The following is a 25800-nucleotide window of genomic DNA, read 5'->3' as shown; positions in this document are numbered from 1 at the left end:
GTAAATACTGATTTTATATTTTTAAAACTGACTTTTAAAAAACCCAAGTTCTCAATTGGTTCAGAATAAAAAATTAAATTAAAAAAATAAAATACCATGCTTTGGGTGGGCTCTTTGTTTTTCATTTTAGGTATAATGACCTAGGATAACTATGCCTTTACTTAAATATAACTAATATTCAAGTTTTCTGAAGAAAAACTTGCTGCTTTGAGATGTTGGAATTGCTACAACCTCTATCCCTTTCTTTCTCCCCTTCTTAGCTAGCCCCTGGGAATAGTCTTTCTACTTTAGTAGCATTAACATTTGTAGCCTCCCCAAGTTCCATGCCTCAAACCCTGCTCCCTCTTATTTCACCCTCAAAGTGACAGGAGCATTTATCCCAGAAGATGGTAACAACCAGGAGTCAAACTGCTACTGCTCTTCCTCTCTCTCTTTTGATCCTAATGTATTTTTGCACACTCTTGTCAACCAGTTCCAGCAAATCCCTGAGTTAATCCTTAATTGCTAACCCTGGTTATGCCCTTTAAGTTTAATAGGTAATTTGCTTATTTTTATTTTTATTTTTTATTTTGAGATGGAGTCTTGCTCTATTGCCCAGGCTGGAGTGCAGTGGCATGATTTCGGCTCACTGCAACCTCCACCTCCTGGGTTCAAGCAATTCTCCCACCTCAGCCTCCCGAATAGCTGGGACTACAGGCACCTGCCATCATGCCCAGCTAATTTTGTTTGTATTTTTGTAGAGATTGGGTTTCATCATGTCAGCCAGGCTGGTCTTGAACTCCTGACCTCAGGTGATCTGCCTGCCTTGGCCTCCTAAAGTGCTGGGATTACAGGTGTGAGCCACTGCGCCCAGCCGGTAATTTGTTTCTGTTATCATTTCTACTGAACTGAATCTTCAGCAATTTAACTGTTTAGTAGGTTGCACATTCAACCTTTTATTATTTTAGTTTGGCTTGGCCTGTTTTGGAGAGTAATAAGCCTGATTTGTTAATACCAGAGATTATTATTTTATGGTTTCTTACTGGCTGGTTAAATTTTTTCTGACTAATTAATATGGTCCATAACTGACCTAGAAGTAGTCACTTTGTGATTGCTATTCCCATTATTCACTTAATAGGATTTGACTTTGTTGTAAAACATTTTTATATTGTCACATTATACTGTAGATTTTATTCGTGCATTGACTGTCAGCTATTGGAAACAAAGCAGATTTAGGAGAAAGATTTAATAAAAATGAAATTAAAGGTCAAAATAGAGGTTCTACTGAAAATTGAAAAATGGTTAAGTGATAATGTGGAATTAAGAAAGTATCCTTTTGATCTTTAACAGCTTGTATAGTTTATAGCATTATGGAACTATTAATTAAAATACTTAAATGTGAAATAAAATACATACAGCAGTATAAAACCAGAAGTCCCAAAAACGTAAGTCTCACCACATTAATATTTACATATTTTTTTCTAGCACTTCATGTGTAACATTCTAAATGTGAAGGATATAAATATCATAACCCAGTTACTGTTTTACATTCTGATTTTTAAAAATTATATGCATTTTGCTACATTGCTCATATTTGTCTTGTTTTTATTAGAGGAAATCTTGTGTTTTTTTAAGTTGACAAATTATGATCATTCCTAACTACTGTCCTGTTGGGCACTTATTTTTTCCCCCCAAATATAGACAGATATTTCAATTGTGACATTTTATTGCCCAGGGATCATAAGAGGTCCACCAAGCTGCTCTTTAACAGTCTGGTTTTAGCACCTCCCCTAGTAAATAGGTCTATCAAATGACTCCTCATTCTGATTTTCAATATCAAATTTGGTTAATCCGATGGTGGCAGACATAAGTGTCAGCTTGAGCTTCATTTTAAATTCAATTTATTTAAAATGAAATAAATTTTAATGCTATTTAAATAAATTTACTTTGAAAGGCAAATCTTAATGAAAAGTAGAAATAAGACAGGAAATTTTGTGAAGAAAAGTAATTCCATTATGAATTAGACAGGTTAGCTGAAATGCACCAGACAAGGTAAGCTGAAATGCACTAACATCATTATAGATAATAGGTTATAGAGGCATTTCTTCTTGCTTTTCTAAGTAGCTCTCTAGGGATTGAAAAGTAGGGCAGATAAAACATGCTGCAAATTTCATTCACCCCTTTCCTCATCCTCCCCCTCTCCTCATCCACTTCTTCTCCTGTACCCCTTCCATTATCTACTTCTTCCACCAGCATCACATCTTCTTGTGTTTTTGTGCATCTTTTCTTCTGAAGTATAGTAATTCTTTGAATATCTTTTATTCTGACCAATTAGTTATATAAACCAAACATTTTTCGGTTATTTGAAACTGTTTCTAAATTGCGTTATATTTCCATTTCTAAATTGTATGTTTCAGAGTTTTCTTGTGAGTAGCCCAGCTTCAAAAACTTTTTCTCATAGCTTGCCATGAATAAAAAATAAAAATTTCTATGTTTTATTTTTTAAGTCTTTGACTCAAATTTCAGTTGAAATTTGGTTCATCAGTTAGCATACATCAAAGGCAGTTTTAACCTCAAGATGATATTGTGTACTTTAACAAAAGTGTAACTGTTCTCTATCCTCCACCCCTTTTTTTAAAGGAATCCGCAGGTGGGGATCTTCAGTCTCCTTTAACACCAGAAAGTATCAACGGGACAGACGATGAAAGAACACCTGATGTGACACAGAACTCAGAGCCAAGGGCTGAACCAACTCAGAATGCATTGCCATTTTCACATAGGTACAGATTCAATTCAGCAATCATGATTAAGTAAATGTGTAAATATGGAAATGTTTGGTTTCAGGAACCCTTATAGTTACAAGCTGAGTGAAAATTCTAGGTTGACTTTGACTTTTTTTTTTTTTTTTTTTTTTTTGCTGCTTCTGTTAACCTCAGAAATGAAATACACAAACTTTTTATTAACTTATAGTTTATAGTTGCATAGATGGACTGCAGTGAACATTTCCTTTATGTAGAAAAAGGAGCACTAGGCTAATTACAGTACAAATTGTTATTCAGTGAAATAAAATCTTGTAAGTTGCTTCTACCTGTCTTTTAACATAGCCTCTAAAAGGCCTCCTTTATTAACCTGGTTTCTATTTTTGTGTATGTTCTTGAAGGTTGTAAGTTGGAATTTTTTTTTTTTTTAAGTAGGCTTTCCACTCTGAAATTAAGCTTTATCATAGTCTGAGGTGATCTCATCACATGATTTCACGGAAGGAAACAGTGGGATAACTTTTCGCGTGGGTTTGTTAATGTTAATGGCAGATTTATCTTTGCACACCAACTAACAGGAGATAAGTCTTCACTTGCTTTTGAATTTTAAAAGAATCTGATAACTCTGAAAACATATAATTTATCCTAAATGTGTTCCAAACCAGTTACATTAATTATTATTGGCTATACTTGGTATATTTGGGATGTAAGGAGGTCTGTGCAATTGCAATCTTGCAAATGTAAAACAAATACCTATCAGTCGTCTGTTTTAAAGTTAATTTTTTATCCTTCTTTGGAAACTTTTCACTAGGTTAGTTTTAGTTAAAATTAGGAAAACAATTTTCCTTCATAGTACATTTCTTTTGGGGACCAATTAAAAAAAAATCCTTTGGCATATTAAGCAAAATTGAAGTGAAGTGAGATACTCTTCAACTCTCTTTCTCATGAGAATTTTTATTTTGATTGAAATTAGTTGAATATTAAGGGCATAGGATTAAATATAGTAGAGGCTAACATTGAGAGACCTCATTGTCAGGCTGAGGAAGAAGAAAAAATTAGTTAAGGTTTTTTAAGGAATGGCCAGGTGCAGTGGCACATGCCTGTAATCCCAGCACTTTGGGAAGCTGAGGTAGGAGGATCACTTGAGGCCAGGAGTTTGAGACCAGCCTGGGCAACATAGTGAGACCCGCCTGGGCAACATAGTGAGACCCCTGTCTCTACAAAAATGTAAAAACTTGGGCCAAGCATGGTGGTGCACACACCTTTTAGCTACTTGGGAGGCTGAGGCAGGAGGATCACTTGAGCCTGGGAATCCAAGGCTGCAGTGAGCTATGATTGTGCCACTGTACTGCAGCCTGGGTGACAGAGTAAGACCTTGTCTATAAAAAACAAAAAAAGTTTGTTTAGGAATGAACAGAGGAAAACTGACTATGAGACTATTCTAATTTGTTGCTAACAGTGCTAATAATTTTACATAAAACATATATTGTGGAGTTATAGATTTATTGTTTTATTGTAGTATAACCATATTTTCTGTTTATAGTTATAAAGATGACTGAACACATGAAAAATTTTAGTTCTTTCGATCTGAATAATATGTTTACATTATATAGTCTTTTAAAATATGCAGTTACAAGTAAATAATCGTATTAGTATGCAATTTAAAAAAATATTTTACTATGTTGAGGAAAGGAAAAATTTTCTTGCTATTAAATTAGATTTAACATATCCATTTAATAAACAGACTTACAACTTCACCAAATATAATTATATTGATTTCTTTGGCTAACACTTAAATTGAGCCATCTGTGTTGAATACTGTAGCATTTAGAAATAAGAAATTTTGTATTTAACATTTGTAAAAGCTATTTTTAGTTTACTTTATGCACCTAAAATTTTCCAATGTCTACAATTTTGTTAATCCTTAGTATTTGGAGTTACTACCTGGAATTGGTCTTCTCCATGATTTTTCTCTGTTCTCAAGAGTCTTTAATAAGAGTTGCTTTGACTTGAAGTACACAGTTGCTTTGACTACTGGAATTTATAGATGAGTCATGGAGATACTTGACGGAGTTCTGAATATAAAACTTAACAGGTCAATTTAAGTTTTTAATTATGTGAGAGGTATTACATAATCTTGTAGTTCTTGTTGAAAAATACTTCACAGGATTTTTTAAGACATTCTCTGAACTTGTTTTGGTTTTACATTAGTCAGTATTAATCAGTATTCAGCTAGTTAGTTGACTGAAAACAAAATTTCCACCTGAGGTATAGAATATTGAGTATTTTAAGTTAATGCTAGAATCCCAGAATATCAGAGCTAGAAGAGACCTCAGAGATGAATAATCCATGATTTTCTGAACTGTGGTAGTTTGATATCAGTTTAATAGGCCATTTGTGGCTTTCTGAAAAATGAAATATAATGAAACCAAAGAGAAAACATTAGAATAAAACTCATATTGAGAGTAGAAACTGTTTCAGTAGTGTACGTATATGTGTGTGTGCTGATTATAGTGTAAAATGTCAAAGTTTGAAAGTGTGTGCCTTTGGCATGTGCAAGACTAAATCCCAGAGGTTGGATGAGTTACCTAAGTCACACAGTTCATTAGTAACAAATGTGAGTCTACAGCTCAGCTCTGATCCTGGTATGCACTGTCAGTTACAGTTCGTTAGGCAAATACCCAACACAAGCACATTGTTTTGTCAGGACGTTAGTAACTGTTCCTGTCCTAGGAGACCTATATAGAAATAAGATCCATGTTTCATGATTAGAAACAGAATATTAAAATAAATTTTATTGAAATCTAAAACTCACAAGTTTTTAAACTGGGCACACTATTATTTTTTCCCATTGCAAAGGAACACAATTAACATTTTATTTATTTATTTATTTATTTATTTATTTATTTATTTATTTATTTAGAGACAGAGTCTCACTCTGTCGCCCAGGCTGGAGTGCAGTGGCTCAATCTCGGTTCCTTGCAAGCTCCACCTTCCGGTTCACGCCGTTCTCCTGCCTCAGCCTCCTGAGTAGGTGGGACTACAGGCACCTGCCACCACGCCCGGCTAATTTTTTGTATTTTTAGTAGAGATGAGGTTTCACCCTGTTAGCCAGTATGGTCTCGATCTCCTGACCTCATGATCCACCCGCCTCAGCCTCCCAAAATGCTATAAAATCTTAAGTTTTTAATGCTTAGACTATATTGTCTTCCTTCTCCAATATGTGTTTTAGCAGAAAATAATTAATAGCAAAAAAATTTTTTGCCAGTATTTCTCTGTTTTAGTTGATTCCATTTAACTGCTAAATAAGGAGCAAAATCACTAGAATGTCTACGTTCTAAAAAAGATGGGGGGGGATGTAGGAAACAGTGATCTAGTCAGTCAGATTAATTAAGAGTTGACTGTAGTAATAGCTACTTAGCAAGCCATTTGTTCTTTTCTTAAAATTCAAATTTTATGACTAAACCTCATGAATTTGTTAATTAACATATCAAAAGCAGGTCCTGCTTTTCATTTAGCACTGAAAGTTTTACTAATGTGGTTAGTTTGTTCTTTAAGTCTTTCTTAAAAAGTTACTTAGCTTTAGAGAAATAAGCAAGATTTAAAACATTTTTAATATTTATAACTTTTTATTATAAAAATTTTCAAGCATACATCAGAGAGAAAATACTGTAATGAACTCCTATAAACATGTCACCTGCCTTCAGCAGTTATGAAAAAATGGCCAGTCTTGTTTCATCTCTGCCCTCATCTACTCCTCCTCTACTGTGTTATTCTTAAAACAAATTCACAAATACTTTTCTAAAATTACTTTTAAACTTTTGAAAAACGTATTTACTAAGCTGTTACAACTTTTTGTATTATACCTGATTCAGTGGCATTATAGATTACCTTGAATCATTTACTACTTTCTTTGATTTTTAGCTATGCAGCTGAACTAAATTTTAAATGTATGAGCTGCTCAATACTCCTTAGTCAAGTGCTATACTACTGTATTATATCCTTGTCATAAACTATGCAAAAACATTCTTATTGAATAAGCTTCAGTGAATTGATACTGTTTTAGTGTACTTATTTTTAAAGTTTAGAGCTGTGTAAAAAAGGGAGATCATGAGGATGAAATGTTTACTGATTTTTTGGGGGGGAAATGTTATTAAATTTTATCTAAATTGCTGTTTATCTTTTTTTTAACCTAAATGATAATGTCTTTTGAGATTGAGCAGGTATACACTTGAAAATCCTTTGAAACCAATCTTAGATTAGTTGTATATCAAGAAAAGTAGCTATATACTAATAGACTGGCATATACGTAAGAGGGAAGGTTTTGTTCTCTTTCCAGGGAGTTCTTGTTTGCTTCATAGCATCAACTGTCTGGAATTCTAGAATTTACTTGTTTTTTTGTTTGTTTTTTAAATAAATAGTAATAGATTTTCTAAAAAAGATTTAAAGCCACTGAAAATTATCTTGGAAATAGTTGATTTTATAGTATTCCAGTGCTGTCACAATGTAATACTGAAAACTTAAAGTTTTCATTTTGTTCATTACAATTTTTTGATCCTCAAATATGGTACAATATTGATAAATAATTGTTGTCATATTTTCAAGAGTTCAGAAAAGACATATACATTAGCAGTTTGTGAAGCTATTTTTGTACTGATAAATTTTAATAACAGTTTGATTACCTTAATAGAAAATGGGCTCTTTTAAACACTGATTATATTTAGATTCTTCTAATGTTTAGATAATGTGTTCTCATGGTGCTTCTAGAATTTATGTATTTTTGGGGATATTGCATGTACTTCTATTCTGTTAAAGAGATTGTTTTCTGCCACATTATGTGTTTCCAACAGATAATCATTAAAGGATGTATGCAGAAATACTTCTTTCTAGCATATTAGTCTTGCTTTAAATCAGTAAAACTACAGTTTTATCACAATGTATGACATCTGTATGGGTTTACTGCATGTGTATTTATCATCAGAGTTTTAGAAACACTTCACTTTAAAACTATGACTAGGAATTTTTGTGCAATTTCAAAAACTAAATTTCCCTGGAAATTTTACATAGAATTTTAACTAAATGCTAGTTAAATACAAAAACATCAAAATAAGTACAACATTTTTATATTTAACAGAATAAATGCAAACTAAAATACAAAAGGAAGTGCTTAATCTTTTTTTTTTTTTCTCTTGAGTTGGAGTCTCACTCTGTTGCCCAGGCTGGAGTGCAGTGGTGTGATCTCAGCTCACTGCGACCTCCACCTCCCGGTTTCAAGCCATTCTCCTGTCTCAGCCTCCCAAGTAGCTGGAATTACAGCCTTACACCACCACGACCGGCTAATTTTTGTATTTTTAGTAGAGACAGGGTTTCACCATGTAAGCCAGGCTGGTCTCAAACTCCTGGCCTCAAATGATCCCCCTGCCTCGGCCTCCCAAAGGGGATTACAGACATGAGCCACCACGCCCGGCCCTGATCTTAAATATAGTTTGAATTTACTGTACTTTTAAGATGATAAAAACAGGAAAAAAGTGATTGGCTGTTAAGAGCTCTCAGGTACTATATTCTCCACACTGTGATATGTTTCCCTTTTTCATGGGTAGTAAGCAAATCTTAGATTATAGTAATAAACTAAAATAGAAGTAATTTCTGTGGATAACTTTTGTTTGGATAAGACTGTGTACTGTATATAAAGCTGGGACTTGATTTCAGAAGAAGTGACTTTATCATTGATATAATTGTAGGTGAAAATTTTAAGTTGTAGGATTCTCCTTAATAATTAACTTAAATATCATTATTCCTCCACCATCAAACCTCAAAAACTAGATTAGGTTTTTCTAGATTAACTTGAAGGCAAGGAACATTTGTGAGAGATCATAACTCAACAATTTAGAGATGTCAGAAATTTTTTACTATAATTGTGAACAATAGTATTTTATAAGAAGTATGGTAGTAATTTGGTCATTTACACTGTTCTGCGTTCTCTGGAAACTGAGAAGCAATTTATATATTTTAAAATAAGATGAAATAAGAAATATAATTTAGTGACTGTTTATTAGCTTTCTGAATAGATACATTTACATTTTCATGTCTTGAATTTTTTTAAAGAACTAACGTTTATTCTCTAAAGATTTTGAGGAAAAAGTTAAAATTTGCTACACCATTTTGTCAAGCACTATCACTTGATATAGATTATTCACAAGAAAAAAACCATTGTTCGTGTGAGATAAAGACATTATTAACCCACCTCCAATGGCGATTAGACCCTTCCTCTTCTTCACCTCTGCCTTACTGTTATAATTAATGGGAAAGAATGTTCATCAATCCATTCCTAGTGATTGTCAGTTTCTCTTTTCAAGAAGAGTAGCTGGAAATACAGGTGTGGTCATTTGCCATGGAATAGATTGATCCTAGATTAATTATGATCTCTTTCTTGTGGAGGGCTTAAAAAAATTCCTTTTTCCCCTCCACTTCTGTTCCTAGCCTGTTACAGTGGGGATTTCATTGGAAGGGAGGTAGGTGATATGGACAGTTTTGCTCTAGGATGTAGGAAAGAATGTTTTTTTCCTTTGGATTTGGCCATCTTTCCTCTTACCAAAATAGTTAGGGCCAAGATAAAGGTGTAAACCTAGGCAGAGGCCAGGCAAGCCACAAAATGCGTGACATTTGTGTTATATGTGACAGTAAATAGTGGTGAGGCCTTTGGTAAAATGGAATGGGCAGGGTTCATCTAAACATATTACAGCTTTATAAAATGAAGCCAAATGAGGTTGGAGACTAGGTAACCCATATAGTTTCTAGTCTACGTCTTTAAAAGGAATCTCTGCAAAGATTGGATCCATTCTTACGTCATGGGGATAATACATAAGATTCACCCTTCATGTGGAAATAAGGACACAATCACTGGTATTGAAAGTGGTCATTCTCCAGGGACTGCCTTCCTTGTAGAATGTGTCAAATGTAGATAAGACTGAACAGTTTAAATAAATGTACATTGTACTTTTGTTTTCTGTCTGCCATTTTCCATTTAGAGTTTAGCTTGGCCGTGTATTCACTGTTGACAAAATTGTTAGGTTTTGGGACCCTGTTTTATTATATCTCAGCTTTATCGAGATATAATTCACATACTAAACAACTTAACTACCTAAGGTATACAATTCAGTGGTTTTTAGTATATTCACAGAGTTGTGTAACCATCTCCACAGTGAATTTTAGAACATTTTCATTAGTCCCCCCCCAAAAAAACTCTGTATTCATTAGTAGTCATTCTCCCTGTAAACCCCTACTCTCCCTCCACCTACCCTAGGCAACCACTAAATCAACTTTCTGTCTCTATAGATTTGCCTATTCTGACCATTGTATATAAATAGAATCATAATACATGGTCTTTTGTGACTGGCTCCTTTCACTTAGCATGTGTTGTTTGTTTGCTTGTTTGTTTGTTTGTTTGTTTTGAGTCTTGCTCTGTCACCCAGGCTGGAGTGCAGTGGTGCAATCTCGGCTCACTGCAATCTCCATTTCCTGGATTCAAGCAATTCTCCTTCCTCAGCCTCCCAAGTAGCTGGGATTACAGGAGTGCGCCACTATGCCGGCTAATTTTTATATTTTTTGTAGAGATGGAGTTTCACCATGTTGGCTAGGCTGGTCTCAAACTCCTGACCTCAAGTGATATACCCACCTCGGCCTCCCAAAGTGTTGGGATTACAGGTGCGAGCCACTGCACCCAGCCAGCATGTGTTTTTAAGGTTGATCCATGTTATAGTATATATCAGTATTTCATTTTCTCTTCTTGTCTAATGTTCTTGTTCTATGGATATACCATATTTTATTTATCCATCCATCAGTTGATAGACACTTTGGTTGTTTCCACTTTTTGAAAGTTCCAATATTATGAATAATGCTGTTATAAACATTTGTGTATGAGTTTTTGTGCAGACATATGTTTTCAGTTCTCTTGAGTATATACCTAAGAGTAGAATCACTGGGTTGTATGGTAATTCTATGTTTAGCCTTTGGAGGAACTGCAAAGCAGCTGTGCCATTTTGCATTCCCACCAGCACATATATAAGGATTCTGATTTCTCTGTGTTATCAGCACTTGTTATTGTCTTTTTTTATTATAGCCATCCTGGTTTAAGTGTGAAATGGTATCTCTTTGTAGTTTTGATTTGTATTTCCTTGATGGCTAATGATATTGAGCATATTCCCATGTGCCTTATTGGTGACTTGTTGCATATTCTTTGGAAAAATGGCTGTTCAGATCCTTTGCTCATTTTTAATTAGATTATTTGTCTCTTTGTTGTTGAGTTGTAGTTCTTTATAATTTCTAGTTATTAACCTCCTACCAGATAATTGATTTTTAAATATTTTCTTCAGTTCTGTTGTCTTTTCACTAATATTTTTTTCTTTTTTTGGTGCTTTGCAGCACAAATGTTTTAAATTTTTAAATAAGTCTAATTCATTTTTTTCATGCTTACACTTTTGGTGTCATATCTAAGAAATCACTGCCTAATCTAAGGCTACAGTGGTAAACACATATGTTTTCTTCTGAGACTTTTATAGTTTTGGCTCTTAGATTTAGGTCTTTGGTCCATTGATTTTTATATATGATGTGAGATAGAGGCCCACATCTATCCAGTTGTTCCAGCACCATTTGTTGAAAAGACTGCTTTTTATACACTGAACTGTTTTGGCACCCTTGTGGAAAATCAGCTGATGGTAAATATGAGGGTTTATTTCTGGAATCTTAATTATGTCCCACTGGTCTCAATGTGTATGCCAGGACTACACTTTCTTTTTTTCAAGCAGAGTCTTGCTTTGTCACCCAAACTGGAGTGCAGTGGGGCCATCTCGGCTCACTGCAACCTCCGCCTCCTGGGTTCAAGCGATTTTCATACCTCAAAGTGATTCTCATGCCTCAGCCTCTCGAGTAGCTGGGACTATAGGCAGGCGCCACCACCCCCAGCTAATTTTGTATTTTTAGTAGAGACAGGATTTCGCCATGTTGGCCAGGCCAGTCTTGAACTCTTGACCTCAAGTGATCCTCCTGCCTTGGCTTCCCAAAGTGCTGGGATTACAAGTGTGAGCCACTGTGCGTGGCCTACATTGTCTTAATTAATTTATCTTTGTAGTTAAGTTTGAAATTGAGAAGTATGATCACTTCTGTATTATTTTCAAGATTGTTTTGACTCTTCTCAGTACCTAGAATTTCCCTATGAATTTTAGTGCCTAGAAATTGTATATGAATTTCCTTCTGTGTTTCTTCAATGAAACCAATTGGGATTCTGATAAGGATTGTATTGAATATGTGGATCAGTTTGGAGCTCATGGCCAAAATGTTCCTCTTAATGTTAACTTTTGTGATCCATGAACATGAGCTGTTTTCCCATTTATTTGGAGCTGCTTTAATTAATTTCAATGATGTTGTTTGGTTTTCAGAGTATAGATTTTCTCCTTTTGTTAAATTTATTCAGATTTTATTTTTTTTGGTGCTATTATAAGTGAAATTGTTTTGTTAATTTCACTTTTGAATTGTTCATTGTTAGTATATAGAAAGACAATTGATTGTTGTATAATGATCTTGTATCCTACAAACTTACTGAACTCATTTATTAGTCTTAATCATTTTTAGGGGGTTCCTTAGGATTTTCTATACATAAAATTATATCCTCTGTAAATAAAGATAGTTTACTTTCTCCTTTCCTATCAGGATATCTTTTCTTTCTCTTTTTTTTTTTAAAAACTCATTGCTATAGCTAGAACCTGTAGTACAGTGTTGAATAGAAGTGACAAGAGTGGACATCTTAATCTTGTTCCTGATAGAAGGAAAGCATTGAGTCTTTTACCATTAAGTATGATGTTAATTGTATGTTTTTCATGGATGCTCTTTATCAGGGTGAGGAAGTTCCCCTATATTCCTAGTTTTTTAGTGTTTGCTTTTTTCTATTAATGTTTATTCCTATTGATTAATGATTTCCTCTTATACCCTCACAACTTGATGGCTTTAGGAATTTATTCATTGATAAATAGAGCAATATGCTTTTTTAATGTTTATTTCTTAAAAGCTAATTGATGGTTTATTTTAAAGGAAAAATGAGCTGGACTAAAGAGGAAGAATTCTTACTAAAATATCACTATTTTTAAGAGCTCTTCACTGAGTATCAGTTTTCCTACGTAAAAATATGAAACCTTCCTGTCTTCTAGCATTTTCTCTCTCCAAAATAGGTGAGGTAGCTCTTATAGAGAGTGGGAATGGGGATACATTTGCTGTCTGACTTTTAAAGAGGTTTAGTTGATTTTTTTCCTTTAATTTTTTTTTAATTGAAAGAAAATAATACAAAAAAACCTTTTTTTAAGAAAGAAAGAAGATTGTAAACATTACACGGTGAAACCCCGTCTCTACCAAAAATATAAAAATTATCTGAGCATGGTAGTGCACACCTGTAATCCCAGCTACTGAAGTGACTGACGCATGAGAATCGCTTGAACCTGGGAGGCGAAGGTTGTGGTGAGCTAAGATCGTGCCACTGTACTCCAGCCTGGGTGACAGAGCGAGACTCTGCCTCAAAAAAAAAAAAAAAAAAAACCCAAAAAACAAACAAATACAAAAAAACCTGATAAATTGTAAGATTATTCCAATGAATATAAAGCATGTTCTTATTAAATATGAATAAAAATACACATTCTAAAAATGATTCATTTCAGATAACTCTTATTTCTAGTGTAATTACTCTAGAAAAAGACTTAACTTGTTTTTTTCCTTATTGCATTATATAAATGTCAGCTGATGATTATTTTAAAGGACCAATTATATGGTCAATACTTGTTTTACATGGACAGTGTTCTACCTAGTTTTTATTATAGAAGGTTTGTTTTTCTGGATACATGTTTTGAGTATTCAGTATACTTGTATATTAACCTCAAGCAGTATATCAATGCCATAATTATGTCAAAGGACATTTTAAAGGCTGCTGTATGTACAAAGTACAGAATTAAGTCACTAAACCCAATTTTTTTTAATTTTTATTTTTATGGATGCATTACAGTTGTACATATTTATTAGGGTACATGTGATATTTTGATACAAACATGTAATGTATAACAATCAAATCTGGGTAGCTGAATATCTATTACCTCAAATATTTATCATTTCTTTGTGCTAGGAACATTCCCCATATACTCTAGTCATTTTGAGATACATAATAAATTATTGTTAACTATAGTTGCCTTACTGTGCTACCAAACTCTAGATCTTACTTCTTCTGTCTAACTATTTTTATTCCCATTAACCAACCCCTTTTTATATCCCCCTCCCCACTACCCTTCCCAGCTTCTGGTAATCATTCTATTCTCTACCTCCATGACATCAGTTTTTTTTAGCTTCCACATATGAGTGAGAATATACAACATTTGTCTTTCTGTGCCTGGCTTATTTCATTTAACATAATGTTCTCTAGTTCCATTCATGTTGTTGCAAATGACAGGATCTCATTCTTTTTTATGGCAGAATAGTACTCCATTGTGTATATGTAACACATATAGTACCACATATACACAATGTGATACTATTGGTAGATATGCATTCATTGGTGGACACTTAGGTTGATTCCATATCTTGACTATTATGAATAGTGCTGCAGTAAACATGGGAGTGCAGATATCTTTTTGATATACTGATTTCTTTTCTTTTAGATATGTACCCAGCAGTGGGATTGCTGGATCATATGAGTTCTGTTTTTAGTCTTTTAAGGAGCATCCACAGTTTTTCATAGTGGCTGTACTAATATACCTTTCCCACGAACAGGGTGTGAACTTTCCTCTTTCTATCCTCACCAGCATTTGCTATTTTCTGTCCCTTTGATAATAAATCCAAATCTTTCAAGTCTCATTTACCTGACACACCAAAGGGATTTTTTTTTTTTTTAATTTTCAACAATAAAGGTTCTCCATGACATTTAATGTGACATAGTTAATGGAGAAAGATTCCCTTCATAGCTGCATTGGTGTCTCTAACATGAGGCTATTGGAACTATATATTAGCAAAAGTGTTTTCAGAAAGCTTATTTGATCTTATGGGTTCATTGCCTTTTGTAATTGGATCATTTTAGGATATGCTTTACTCACAATCTAAGTTACTATTAAAGAGACCACCTAAGGTCTCTTTGGCTCTACAAAGTAATATTTTTTTTTTTCCCTAGAGTTACAGAGAATGGATACTAGTAATTGGTTAAGTTATGTGAAGAACCATGTCATGGGGTGTTACTTGAGTCCAAGAACACCACTATTATTAGTAGTTATATCTTTTCAGCTTTTTAAAACAGATAAACTGTTCTGTCATTATTACATATGGTCAGAAAGTCTTAGGTTCCATAGCAAGGAAGGAAGCTGATCTTTAACTGTACTTTATCTTTGAAGTCTCACAACCCATGTGATCTACTAGATGTTCAGCCTTGAACTAATACTAGACATGTTACCACATCTGGGTTTTTTTCAGAGAGAATTATCTTGAGCAGTAAGTAATAAAGAAAAAGCATAACATACCTAAATAGTTTCTCCTCCCTTTCCCGTTACCACTTTTTAAAAATTTTCTGCTTGAACATTTTGTCTTTTTATGGAAAAGCTGGACTCTTTACTCTCTTACATCCTGATATCTACTGGATATATTTTTGAAGACAGAGAAGATCAGTTCTCCAAGTTAGATTTTTTTTTTTTTCATACTCCGGAGAAAGCCAGTTTCCCTTGGTGGATGATTTCTCTGATCACCTTTAGTTTTGGAACTTAGTGGAGTCACCATTTCTCATGGAAGAAGAGGATCTACAATTTTTCCTAATTGACAAGATGCAAATAGTCCCTGACTGAGAGAAACTAACATGGAAGAAACATGAAAATTTAAAAAGACCCAGTAATCACAGCTTTAACTTGGAAGAGTCAGAAGAAGTAGTATCTTTAAAGAAGACACTTAACTGCTTGGATTCCTGTGTATGCCTAGATAGCATTTAAGCTATCTCCATGTAGAGGAAGAAGAGAATGACTTGGCGTAACATCCCATGTTTTGTTTCTCTGGCGAAATGCCATTATACTTGCTCTGCTAATTTTTAGAAGATTTAAAAGCCTTTGATGGAGAAAGATTTCTGTTGGTTGAAAACCAAAATAGCTGTTATTTCTGATAAATATAGTGAAAAATAAGCAACCTAATCTTCCTGGACTTCTTTGTAGAACTGACTCATAGATGCCATTTCTTTTAAGATTTAAAAATATAGCCAGTTTCTACATGTAACCAGATACTAATATTTTGATCAATTTGGTTTGTTGTCATATGAGAACACTTACCTCCCTACCTCACAGGGATGTTGTGAGGCAAATTTTAAATGTTCCTAAGAAAAGTTTAGAAATAATAACTCTTGTGGGTAGTTATAATCATAAGATTTTGTTTATTTTAGAATTTACAAATGCTTTCCCATAGTTATGAATAGATATTAGGTAACATTTTTAAATGGAAGATAATGAAGTTTGTACTTGATTTATCAATGCATATCCTTGTATAAAGAATAATTTGCATGAAATGTTGCATTTTTTTTTTAATCAAGAGCTTTTATACAATTAAAGAAAAGCTAAAGTAAAAATGTCTGGTTTCCCCCTTTATTTAGTTGAGATTTAATTATTCATACCTCTTCTGGAATCTAACACCAATAAATTATTTTTGATTAAAATACTTACAGAAAGGGTACTTCCTCCCCAAAATATGATACTAATACAATATATGTGCTCTTCTATTATAGAAAGCAAATATTAAAGTTGGTGAAGACGTACTTTAGAAGTAAGGAAGAAACATAACAGAATTAGTCATTACCTTAACGGTATTGCTTTTCTGGTATTTAAAACTTAGAAGGGCTTGTTGTATCAGTTCCCATTTTATTATGGGAACAGTTTATAGAATGTGTTCTGAACCTGATAAAATTCAAGAGAAAATAATTTCCTGGGAAAAAATGTGAATAATACAATGGTCTGTCATTGTTTTGTTGGTCTCTAAAAATATGGCATTCCTACCATCATCTCTCTCTCAAAAATGAAGGGATTGTACTTGGGTTCTTCTAGCTGTGCCACCAGTCGTGTTCACAGTCTTAGACAAAAGACTTTATCTCTTTGAGCTACAGTTTTCTCATATATTAAGTAAAAGGGGTGGTCAGGTGGGTAATGATTTCTAATCTCCTTATCTTGATTATCTTAAAGTGATCCTGCCTTTAGTGTAGGAAATGAATAAGATGTCCTCTTATGGCCTTCCATGGCAGAGCATGAGATTTAGTACTGCCTTTATAATCATTAAAACACTGATAATGTTACTGTGCTATATAAAAGAACCCATTACATAAGGCAGATTAGCCATTTCTGTCTTTAAATAGAACATTAGAAAAAAAGTGGTGTCCTATGCTTTTGCATTATGCACACACATAATTAAAATTACTGAAATTCCTTCCAGATGGCATCATGGATTAAAAATGTGTGATCCGTCAGTTACTACTTTTCAACAATAATGTAAAATTAGCACAAGAGACCACATTACTTCATAGTATCCTGGAATGGATTATTGTAATGGGATAAATTTCTGAACTACAATGCTGTCTAATAGCTAGGCTTATAGATTCAAACTTATAGATTGAATTAAATCTTCTATACTTGGTGATGGATTTTAGCAGTATTAAATTATAATCAGCAAAAAGAAACCAAAATGCAACTTGTGCTGTCTAATGGCTCTCTTTGAAACATGGTATCAATCAATGGAAAATAGTGAAGTCAATTATGCCATTTTTGGGAAAGCAAGATGTAAGCGTTTAATAACTTACATACTGCTATACTTGGAAATATTGTAGACATTTAGTGCTTCAAGTAGTGTTGTTTGATATCTCACCTGTGAGTCATACCTTACAGTCCTTAATATAAGTTCTAGACTAACTTAAGCGTTATACCCAGAAGGGCCAGGGAAGACTACCACTTGTTTTTAATTCAGTGAAGTTAGTGATAACAAATGAGAGAAAGATGATCCTTGTTGTTCTTCATGTTTCTTCCTTAAGAGATCATCTTGCTCCACTCCCACTGCTTGACTAGTCAAAATAATAATAATAATAATAATAATAATAATAATAATTTAGGAGTCCATTTATTCAGCAATCTCAGTATAAAACTTTGAATGCTAGATAGTGAGCACTATCCTTAGTACTTCCAAAAATTAGATGGTACAGTGTGTAGAAGTCTATTCATTAAAGGGCTTATTTGGGTTTATATTTAATCCTGTGTTTTCATAATTTTTATTTTTTATAGTTTTGTCTCTATGCTTTTTTCTTTTTTTGTACAGTTGTCTCAAGAAGTAGAATGGATACAATTTCTACTTTTTCAGGAAGAAAAATCCAAAGCATATGGTTAGGGAATTTTTCTAAAATCTATAGATAGGTACCAGAATTAGAACTTTACTCTAGAATCCCTTGCTTCTCTACTTCAGTCTTTCCTTAACCTGTCTTGAAGAAATTTTAAGTCACCATATGGAGTCTAAATATCAAAAAGATGATAATTAACAATATTGATTCACTATTTGATGCAAAAATAAATTATGAATCTTTAAAATGTGTAGTTGAAATTCAATGAGTAGTGAGTCTATAGGCATTTCATTTATTTAAGAAAACATTGTGTATTTCGGTTAAGTCAGCATGGTCATGTTGATTTTATTTCATTTTTTTATTTTTTTGAGATGGAGCCTCCCTGTGTCACCCAGGCTTGAGTGCAGTGGCACGATCTTGGCTCACGGCAACCTCCGTCTCCCGTGTTCAAGTGATTCTCCCACCTCAGCCTCCTGAGTAGCTGGGATTATAGACGTGCACCACCACACCTAGCTGATTTTTATATGTTTCTTAGAGATAGGGTTTCACCATGTTGGACAGGCTGGTCTCGAACTCCTGACCTCAAATGATCCACCCTCCTCAGCCTCCCGAAGTGCTGGGATTAGAGGTGTGAGCCACCGGGTCTGGCCTATGTTGATTTTTTAACTATTTACGTTGAAAAATATTGGCCAGGCCCGATGGCTCATGCCTGAGTCAGGTGGATCACCTGAGGTCAGGAGTTTGAGAACAGTGTGGCCGACATGGAGAAACCCCGTCTCTACTAAAAAATAGAAAAAAATTAGCCGGGCATGGTGGCGGGTGCCTGTAATCCCAGCTACTCGGAAGGCTGAGGCGGGAGAATCACTTGAACCCGGAGGCGGAGGTTGCAGTGAGCCAAGATTGCACCATTGCACTCCAGCCTGGGTGACAAGAGCAAGGCCTTTTCTCAACAAAAAAGAAAAATATCTTAACAGGGTTTAGTGTGTGTGCTTGTGTGTGTGTGCGTGCACTCATAGTATTCTTGATTATGTAACTGGTAGTTTACATTTACAAAGCAAAAGTGTTAGAGGATCTTAGATTGAGATAATTTGCATGATTATAGGCCGTGGTAAACTTTCCTTATATGTTATATTCTTTCTTTGCTCTTTTGTCTATTAATTTGGTAATATAGTTAAGAATCCAGTCTGCATGTTTACCAAGTAGCTGGCTAAAGGTTTCAGTTCCGCTGAGAGTTAAGCTTTATGTTTCTGAAACCAGCGTAACATAACCAAACATTTGGAACACTTGTCCTACAAGTTTTCAGATTTGCATGTAATGGTATAGCAACCTTACAGCATCTGGGGGAGCTTGGTAACAAAAGTCATTTCTTAGAAGTGGAAAGTTGAAACTTATAACATAGCTTCAAAGGTATTCTGCAAAATATTGCCCTAATAGTTCAAAAATAGTTTCTAAATTTTATTTGAAATAAAGAGCTCAAAAGTAATTCTGTTGTAAACCAGTGACTGAAACATATCAAGAGTCTGGGAGTACCTGGAAAGCACAGTTATCTTTGTGGAGTATTTTGTAGATGTGTTATATACATATATAATCACATGAATTAGAAATCATTTAACTAGCAAGTTATGCATCTAAAATCACCATGAGCACACACATGTAAGTGATTAGTGTCAAGACCAAGTATGAGCAACTCTTTGGCATAGGTCCATTTTAATACTACTTAGTTCAAAATCATGTATGGAGCATGTTTTTGTGCCAGGTCAAAGGCGAATAAGATTGCCCTCAAAGGGCTTCATGAGGCAGCAGAATATATAACCAGTATGGATGATGCAGAGGTAGTGATCCATGGGGTGCTCTGGAAACTCAAAGAAGAGTCCCCAAGCTCTCTCCATGATTACTTCAACATTCTCTGATGTTATACTTTATTTACAGTTTTAACAAATATTTGAGTGCCAGGCAAACATTAGTGAACAAGTAAACAGTCTCTGTTCTTGTAGTGTTTAAACTTCAGTGAGGGAATAAGAGAAATAATTGTATAACTATATAATTACTATTAGGAAAAGTGCCACAAAAGAAGACATCAAAGTGAGGGAAGAGGGCAGACAGTGGTATGGCTGGATCATGAAAGTGGTCCACACATAACTCATCCTTCCAGTGGATCGAAGTTGGCCTGTAAAGTGGTGAAGGAGCGCTCCTGGCAGAGGGAGGGGCATCTGCTTTGGCCTTTGAAGCAGTTAGGTGTTTTAGTGCCCTCATCTGAGGTCGTGGTAGTGACAACTGGAAGGAATCTATAGAGAAAGACTGGTATGGAAGAAATGAGAGAATTGTTCGCTATTTAGCTTTGAGAGAAAGGAAATAGGAAGAAATAAAGATATTTCTAGTTCACTAGCCAATAACATCTGTATCCTCCAAAATATTAGATACATAAAAGACAATAAATGTTGATTTATTGCATTTAATACATTGATTGCTTAAGTTGATTGCTTAAGTTCAGAAATTACACAAACTGAGCCCATTTAGTTGTACATGACCATCACAATACTAGCATCACATGTCTAAATAAATTAGAAATGCAAATCATAATGCAGATAAAAAAAGAATGCTTCTTCAATCATTTTACATCTCCTCCAAATGAAACCCATGAATCAAGATATATAAATGCCCAAATTGTATTGAAATTTGTCATATGGTTCTCAATTGGTAAAAATTTTAAGGAAAAGGTACTTTTGTGTTAAAATCCAGAATGTCATTTAGCACTGTTTGTTAAGATCCTCTGTGAATATCATGTTAAGTAGTATTAGTAAATGGAAACTAGAATAAGCATTTTTCTTCTTGAATTTATTAACTTTTACAAAAATGCATTTGAAAGAGTGACTTATTCTGAAAAGATTAACATTTTTTAGCTTGCATATGAAGTTTGTTGCCACAAGTCATTTTAATATTATCCTTGAAGAATACTCAGCATAGCAGATATGCTTTCAGATCTATATAGAATGTCTCCAGGCTTTAGTTTGTTTTCTATAAATAAGTAATAGTCACAGAGATATAGTTTAACTGGTTGAAAGATAAGGGAAAATACCACTTATCACAAGCTCATAAACTTTTACATAAGCAGTTCACTAATATGGGTGACCATAATGTATATGATAAAAGCCCCTCTCAAGCTTGGGACTATGTATTTGTTTGGGATGGTTTTCTGAAAGCTGTTTATAAGCTAAGTAAACCTATAGAAGCACATTTTAGTACTTAGAACCTAGTTTTAGTAGAATCTGCATTCATCCATAGAAAGCAGTCTAGCAAATGTTAATAGTAAGGCCTGAAGTAGTTCCACAGATATCCATGTTTACATACATTGTTGTAAAATTATTTGTAATTTTACAAATAATTACAAATTATTTACATTTTAAAATTACTTTTGTAAAATTATTTACTTTTCATATAAATATAGGCAAAGCATGCAGTCATCCATCTCTACAGTGTAAAGTCTTTCAAGTATTAATGATAGATGTCTATTATTTCCATATCCTCAAAAAGAAATGTGGACATCCTTTCTACTTTATTTGTCCATCCATATTTGTAACTATTCTGCATTTTGAAATATGTTTTGCAAATTTTGCTATGATATTTAAGGCCCTTGGAATAATAACTTAAATCTGTTTAATTCATACTTTACTAGACTATTAAATAATTTGATCCCAACTTTTCCTTTTGATTAGCATAATCTGATTATCACTAGTTTTTATTATTCCATATTCTAAACTAGTTTAAAAGTAGTCACCTATTTTTCAGTGATCTCTGTGTGGCATTCTCAACACCCTTATATATAACTGCATATAGCCAATTGTAAATTACCCCTAATGTAACGGAGCAAAGGAGTAGCACATGTGAAAAAAGACATTGTAGTTCAGTTTGAAAAACCTTACGGTGGGTGTCTTAATATTGCTGTAGTATGGAGGACAAAGTACCCATCCATTACAGCGTTTGAATTTAATAGCCTGTGTTAATTCATACTTAGGTTAAAGGAAGCCCAAGTCTCTGGTCCAGATATCATACATGACAATTTCATACAAAGAAAAATTCTTTCAAAGTCACAGATTACAAAAGAGGGTGTTAGATCAAGGGAAGCTGAGTTTTTGTGAGGAATATGCTCAAGACTGTCACTGTACTGGAAAAACAACAAAGCAAATATCCTGCTGAAAGGAATTTCTGTTGTGTTGTCTTTCTGTAGCTAAAGTGGTGACTCTTGCTGAACTAATCTGGAGTTGGAATACAGCCAGGCTTCATCACATTGGCCAGTAAAGTTGGTTCTTGTAGATAGGAGACTTTTGCTTCCATCGAGGCTGATCAGGAAGGCTTTAGAAGGAAAACCCAAAAAAGCCTCTTTTTTTTTTTTTTTTTTTTGAGATGAAGTCTCGCTCTGTCGCCCAGGCTGGAGTGCAGTGGCCGGATCTCAGCTCACTGCAAGCTGCGCCTCCCGGGTTTACGCCATTCTCCTGCCTCAGCCTCCCGAGTAGCTGGGACTACAGGCGCCCGCCACCATGCCCGGCTAGTTTTTTTGTATTTTTAGTAAGGATGGGGTCGAGTAGCTGGGACTACAGGCGCCCGCCACCATGCCCGGCTAGTTTTTTTGTATTTTTAGTAGAGACGGGGTTTCATCGTGTTAGCCAGGATGGTCTGGATCTCTTGACCTTGTGATCCGCCCATCTGGGCCTCCCAAAGTGCTGGGATTACAGGCTTGAGCCACCGCACCCTGCCAAAGAAAGCCTCTTATGATAATAGCTGAGCAATCAGTAGTGGACTAAGCTATTATTTATTCTGGGCTGTATTCATTTATTATCATCTCCCTTTGCTTAGAATTCATTTGCATAATATTTTTCATCAGGGCCCTTACCTTTGCATATTATTTACATAGCTTATATGTGCATTAAATAAATGAAGTTGGTAGGAATTATTCTGCCACAAGTAACATGCTATTAACAAACATTTAAATAATTTGATGTTATATCCTTTGATTCTGGCCTCCTCTTCAAAAACAAATTTAAACTGAATGCAAAAGTTTATTATTGGTTACTACTGTTTTCTAAAAGATGAAAATTTATGACAAATTTGGAAACACATTTTACTGTAAAATTATCCATATCTTTTCACGCAATTTTAGCTTTGGTAAAATCTGTTAATAAGCATCTTTTCAATTCTGCCAGTACCTAGAGAGATTTTTATTTTAATTATTATGGTGTTTTCCAACAACACTACATATTATGCTAAACAATTTTTAGGGTGAATTTTCCTTAAGTGACCTACTCTGCAAGGAAATGGTGGCATTTTTGCCTCCAAAGTTAAAGCAAATTATAGAGGGCCAGATAAAAACATTCATTTCTATCTTGAATATTATAATGATTATAATGCTATTACCCTGTAAATAAGAGAATGGGCTTGAAATAAATTCATCTCACTCTTGGCAAGAGATAGATGTATATTCATAAGAGTTGAAAGAAACATAATTTTTTATTTAGTATGTAAGACTGGTTTTCTGAAGACATCCCACTGTGGAATGGTCTAACATCATTTCCTGAATAAATTTCCAAAGAAACTTTTAATCAATGGTCAGTTTTTTTAAAAAGGGAAATCAACAAAAATACTTTTATGAATCTAGTAGATGCATAATTCACAGTATCACCTTGGGTCAATTTGTTTTTCTTCTCACTTAGGAACTAGCAGTAAGTCCACTGAATAGTTTTTTATTCCCTTCCCTTAGATCTGTCTCTCAGCCCTCCAAATTCACTGATGTAGGGAAACTACGATTTACTTTAAGGTATTTAAAACACCTGTAAGGCACTTTGAACCTTTCACAAATATCCCTGAGCAAGAAGTTAGCATCCACATCTCCTTCCTAAAAGAGGATAAGCTGCTTAAAATTTTCAAAGGGAATTTCTTAAGAGGCTTTAGCATATCATGGGTAGGGATCAGCAGCGAGGATACAAACTGGAAGTGAAGCTGGGACTTCCTGTGGCTCTTCACCCTTGTATTGCCATTCCTCAGCCACAGCTACGTTAGGGCATGTGGCAAAGACTACAGAAGGCACTGCGCCAGGCAAGCAGTGCACAGATGTTAGCAGATGTTACAGTATGGAGCCATCTCCAATGGGAGCTGCTCATCAGCACATAGAAATGTTGCTCTTACTGCTAGAAGCACAGTTATAGGAACCAGGACATTTCTCAGGGCCCCTTATGGGACTCTTCATTGTAGCGAATAAAAATGGAAGTAGAGCTGGACTTTTGCTGTGCTCTCTCAAATCAAATGGGAAACTGCACTAAAGTACAGAATGTTTTTATGGAGTACACATAACGTAGATTCCCTTCTCCCCTCTCACAATCAGAAATTAACCATACCACTTCTTAGAATCATTTATGTTTACTTACTTTCTCATTGCTTCATTAACTTGCTAAATTTATTCTGAGGTTACATGAAAGGTTTAAACTTGTTACAAATAATACATCTGTAGTAACTAAGAATGACAATATAAATCATTGAGTGCATACAATATAAATCAATGGGTTTGATTTAAATTATTTCTATTTCTGTTCTTTACAACACTAATCAAAAGGAGCCACTTTAAATTATTTAATGTTAAATCTTTTCAGCTTTTTAGCAGTTCGCAGAAGATTCTCTGAGGATTCTTTATTGACTGCATATGTGGAAGGTACCACCATTTGAGTGTCTTATTTTTTGTCTTGAAGAGTACGTTTACATAGGCTATGTACTTCTCAAAATCACCCTATAAAGATAGTTGTTATTAACCCTAATTTTATACATGAGAAAACTGAGACCTGATGAGGTTAGGTAACTTGCCCAAGGCCCATGACTATTAAATGACTACAGCCATAGTTTGAAGCAAGTCATCAGATTCGAGCCTGCACTTTTAACCAGCTGTTACAGCAATTGATTCTTAATATAGATGTTTAACAAAATTCTTTGAAACTCAGAAATATTTATAGAGTGATAAAAGCATACCCTATACATTTTGAAGTAATTTGTTTCAGATTAATTTTCCTCAGAAAAGTCAATAGTGTTTTACTTTCTTTACCAGAGCTGAGTAAAATTCCATATTTTATCTGATCTAAGATGCACCAACAAAAAATATCGTCAATTAAACTATGACTGTGACAACTCTTTTAGGTTTACGTGGACATAGATTTTAATACTAGCCTCTTTTGTGCACACATAATATATGTAAAATAAATGGCTTAAGGTGTTCTTATAACTTCATCATATGCAGGGTCCAGCTCTTCTGATTCACTTTCTGACTACAATTTATGTCCATGTTTTTCACTCCAGTATCATTTTTTTTGTGTGCTATCAGTAACATTGGTGATACATTGTTTCTTTAAAAACTATTCTCGGCCAGGCACAGTAATGCCAGCACTTTGGGAGACTGAGGCAGGTGGATTGCCTGGGCCTAGGAGTTTGAGATCACCCTGGGCAACATAGAGAAACCCCTTCTCTACAAAAAAATTAAAAAATAGCCAGGCGTGGTGGCACTTGTCTATATTCCCAGCTGCCTGGGAGACAGAGGTGGGAGGATCACTTGAGCCCAGGAGGTTGAGCCTGCAGTGAGCCATGATTGCACTACTGCACTCCAGCTTGAGTGACAGAGTGAGACCTTGTCTCAAAAAACCAAAAAGCTATTCTACTTTTATTTCTGGG

General features: G+C 34.5%; 1 protein-coding gene across 3 annotated transcripts in view; it reads left to right on the top strand.

Annotated features, from left to right (window-relative positions):
- Positions 1-25800, top strand: part of HOMER1 (homer scaffolding protein 1) — a 154500-nt gene that overhangs the window by 89295 nt on the left and 39405 nt on the right. For 2 of the 3 annotated variants that reach the window (XM_011992202.1, XM_011992200.1), the window contains exon 5: positions 2620-2759. The exons of the other annotated variant lie outside the window; for it this stretch is intronic. In XM_011992202.1, coding sequence (XP_011847592.1) covers positions 2620-2759 — 140 coding nt within the window. The remainder of the gene's footprint in view (positions 1-2619; positions 2760-25800) is intronic. 3 annotated transcript variants of the gene reach the window in all.

The sequence above is a fragment of the Mandrillus leucophaeus genome, unplaced genomic scaffold (genome assembly GCF_000951045.1).
Source record: "Mandrillus leucophaeus isolate KB7577 unplaced genomic scaffold, Mleu.le_1.0 Scaffold407, whole genome shotgun sequence".
In the NCBI taxonomy this organism is placed as follows: Eukaryota; Metazoa; Chordata; class Mammalia; order Primates; family Cercopithecidae; genus Mandrillus; species Mandrillus leucophaeus.
This window is presented reverse-complemented; position numbering and strand designations above follow the sequence as displayed.